This window comes from Piliocolobus tephrosceles, chromosome 2 (assembly GCF_002776525.5).
Source record: "Piliocolobus tephrosceles isolate RC106 chromosome 2, ASM277652v3, whole genome shotgun sequence".
NCBI lineage: Eukaryota > Metazoa > Chordata > Mammalia > Primates > Cercopithecidae > Piliocolobus > Piliocolobus tephrosceles.
Genome location: NC_045435.1, coordinates 101,241,261 through 101,244,995, shown reverse-complemented (window position 1 = coordinate 101,244,995; position 3,735 = coordinate 101,241,261). Strand labels below are relative to the sequence as shown.

Here is a 3,735-nt window from a genome sequence, read left to right as displayed (position 1 = left end):
CTGTGGCCCAGGCTGGAGCACAGTGGCACGATCTCGGCTCACTGCAAGCTCTGCCTCCCGGGTTCAAGCCATTCTCCTGCCTCAGCCTCCCAAGTAGCTGGGACTACAGGCGCCTGCCACCACGCCTGGCTAATTTTTTGTATTTTTTAGTAGAGACGGGGTTTCACCATGTTAGCCAGGATGGTCTCCATCTCCTGACCTCGTGATCCGCCCACCTCCGCCTCCGCCTCCCAAAGTGCTGGGATTACGGGCGTGAGCCACCGCGCCCGGCCTACATCCACCTACTTTTTAAAATTTTTTGTAGAGATGGAGTCTCACTGTGTTGCCCAGGCTGGTTTCAAACTCCTGGCCTCAAGTGATCCTCCCACCTCAGCCTCCCAAAGTGCTAGGATTACAGGTGTGAGCCACTGCCCCAGGTCCTAACTGCCATTTAAAGAGGTGAATGAAAAATTACGAAAAGACTGGGAACTACACCTGGCATCAGTCTCTTCGCCTTGAAAATGAGGATAAGGATAAAAGCCTCAGGGGGCAGGAGAGAATTAAATGGGATCTGTGGCTGTGGTAGATTCTGCAATCACTGGGGCTCCAAGAAAGTAGAAATGAAACTCACAAGTTATTTTTACTATTTTAAAAGATGAACACAAACCATGAATTTTCCCTTGGTGGGACCACACAAGCTATATAAGATGTCTTGTTTCTTTGCTTTGTGCTGGAATTACATCCATGTAGTATACTAATACCGGGGGTTCCATGTTGACCAGAGCTCTAGCTGATACTTGAAGATGTCTTGGTTTAAGAAAAAGGGAAAAGTGAACCAATACTTCCTAAATGCATTTTGGCTGCTAGACATCATCCTGACAAAACATGGGATCCAAGACAGAAAGTAAAAGGAAGCCTTGGTATTGGGAAGAGGGGGAGCTGCTGAGCACTGTGTTAAGTGCTTGACTACATGACCTGTGTAATCCTCACTACATCCCTGAGTCATGCCATCCTTGCCCCATTCTACAGGTGAGAGATTAAGTATCTTCCCCAAGACCACAGCAGGCAGAGTCAGGGTTCATCCTCAGGTCTGGATGTGGAGCCCCCACCAAGCAGCAGCTGGCTCCCAACCCTGAAGAGGAATCAGTTCAAGACAGAAGACAGACACAGGGAAGCCTCTAGGAGTCAGCCCCTGACCCCGAGCCCCACACCCCGAACCCCACACACCTCCCCTGCCTCTCTTGGACATGTCTGCTTTTCTTCTAGTTTCCAATAAGGAAACTGCTTGAGCAGGTCCAGCCTCAGCCTAGAGGAGAGAAACATGCTGGGGCAGGAGAGGGAAGCAGTACAAAAGGAAGCCATCAGTGTCTCCCCCTTCAGTGCTCAATCCCACAGTAGGCACGCTGAGGGCCACTGTGTGCCAGCCCCGCTACACCCACTGTCACGTTTAATCATCCCCACACAACAATCCCAGGAGGTTACAGGGGAGTATCCGAATTTTACAGGGTTGGAGGGAGGGCAGGACACTGACCAGGAAGCTGGAGCCAGGGATGGCAAAGCCCTGTTTGTAGAGGTAGGCGCTGCAGAAGAGCAGGAACACGTAGGCCTGGTGCTCCTTCCGGTAGTCTCGAAGGACCTCAGAGAGTTCCCGCAGCTCTGCCAGGTCGGAGGGGAACCACAGGGACCTGGGGATTTGGAAAAGCAGATGGAAACATGAGTTCAGATCAGCCCAGTGCCCACGAGAGTCACTCGCTGTGTCTTTCTTTCAGAGTAGGTTTATAAATATGCTCATCATCTGGTCTGCTGGGAACACATACACTCCCAATGACAGACGACCTGATACAACGTTGCAGAGACAGACAGGAGAGCCCTAGTTTGGAAGCAAGAGACCTGGGTTAGCATCCCAACCCCGCTACTTTCTGTTGTATGTCCTTGGACCAGTCCCTGGGTCTGTTTCCTTATCTAAAAAATGAGGGGTTGGTGCTAATTAGTCATTAAGTTCCCCTTAGCTCTGGGATTTTAGAATCTGTTCTTAAGAGGCAAATGGATTCATTTCCAGGCAAGTTCTAAATGTCCTAAATTGCCTTCCTTTCAAGGACATTGCCTCCCCCACAAACCAAGAACAATTCAGATTTCAAACTGTTCCTGAGGTGCCAAGTAAAACGACTTTTTAGCATTCACTATAAAGCCAATTAAAGATTCTTCAGGAAAGTGTATCTATCCCATATTACAAACGTAACTTTTTTGAGAATATGTCAGGCTTGAATCAAACCCTTTAAAGAGCCTACTATTTCATTCTGCTCTTAACCTGGTCCTCAGTGCACTTTGAATCCTGTCCAAAGGTTACAGTATAAAGGCTACCTTGCCTCTACCATCTGAACAGCCCTTGAATCCATCACTGATTAATGATGAGCAAACCCTCCCACTTCTCATGAGAATGCTTGTCTTGGTATGTCCCACACCCACAGCAGAGCCTTCTTAGCTACAGCAAAAGAATACAATAGCTGAAAACAGTTGCCTTAATAGTCAAATATCAGTAATTCCCTTGACCACACAATGCTGTACTAGGCACACTTCCATGCACTTTATAAAGAGTATGCAGCACTCATAAAAACCAGCCACATAAGTATTGCTCTGCCTCCTGCCTCGACCAGTCGTTCATTAGAATGGGAAAAGTAGGCCTAGCGCGGTGGCTCACGCCTGTAATCCCACCACTTTGGGAGGCTGAGGTAAGCAGATCAACTGAGGTCAGGGGTTCGAGACCAGCCTGGCCAACATGGTGAGACCCCCGTCTTTACTAAAAATACAAAAATTAGCCGGCCGTGGTGGCGCGCGCCCGTAGCCCCAGTTATTCGGGAGGCTGAGGCAGGAAAATTGCTTGAACCCGGAAGGAGGAGGTTGTAGTGAGCCGAAATCGCGCCACTGCACTCCAGCCTGGGTGACAAAGCGAGACTCCGGCCCAGGGGGGGAATAAAAAGGTAAAAGAGACAACCAGGAAGAGGGGCAGAGCCGATAATTAATTTGTGAATAATTTAAAGTTGTCCATGCAACATTTCTCCTGAAGACCTAACGTCTAAAGTCTCAAGGGCAGACCTGACGGAAGTGGGGTGGGGTGGAGGAGAGGCAGCTGAAAGTGGACTTGAAGGGGCTGGGGGCCCACACCGGGGCGAAGGTCGGCTGGAAATGGGGCCCAGGGCTGGGGCTGGGAAAGCAACGGCGCGGGCAGGCTCAGCGCCGCATCTCCCTCGGCAAATCCATCCAACCAAAGGCACTGCGGCGTGACGCCCTGCACACCCCGCAGCCGGCACCACACAGGTCCCAGTCAGGCCCGGGACCGGGCTCTCATTTCACCCGCCTGTCCGAGACCGTGTGGACGCGGGTCTAGATACCAGACCCGGATTCCAGTTCAACAAGAGAACCTCAATTCCCAACGCCTCCGATACCGGAACCCGAATTTCCGATTCCTAACCCAGGTCCTTGGACCTGGCTCCCTTCCTCTGACCCGAACCTGGATTCCCGCTACGCACCTGCCTCCAGCTTCCTCGGTGGAGCCCAGTCTCCGCCCGCGGGGCAGTCGCGTCGACAGCAAGTACAAGGCGAAGGTGCAGCCAGCGAAGACCAGAAGGAGGCCGAGCAGCGGGCGCATGTCGGCTCCGCACCGCGGCCCGCGGTGCAGCTGAGAGGCTCACTTGCACGCCGGGGCGCAGAGGCGAGCGGACTGAGCCAGCGGAGCAAGTTCGCTGACGGACTGGAGAG

General features: G+C 52.1%; 1 protein-coding gene across 1 annotated transcript in view; it reads right to left on the bottom strand.

Moving 5' to 3' along the window:
* The window catches only part of TMEM41A (transmembrane protein 41A), a 10,564-nt gene extending 6,829 nt beyond the window's left edge, over window positions 1–3,735 (bottom strand). The window contains exons 1-2 of the mRNA XM_023187617.1: window positions 3,507–3,735; window positions 1,511–1,664 (exon numbers count right to left, since the gene is read on the bottom strand). Of these exons, the coding sequence (XP_023043385.1) occupies window positions 1,511–1,664; window positions 3,507–3,625 (273 nt within the window). The 5' untranslated portion in view covers window positions 3,626–3,735. The remainder of the gene's footprint in view (window positions 1–1,510; window positions 1,665–3,506) is intronic.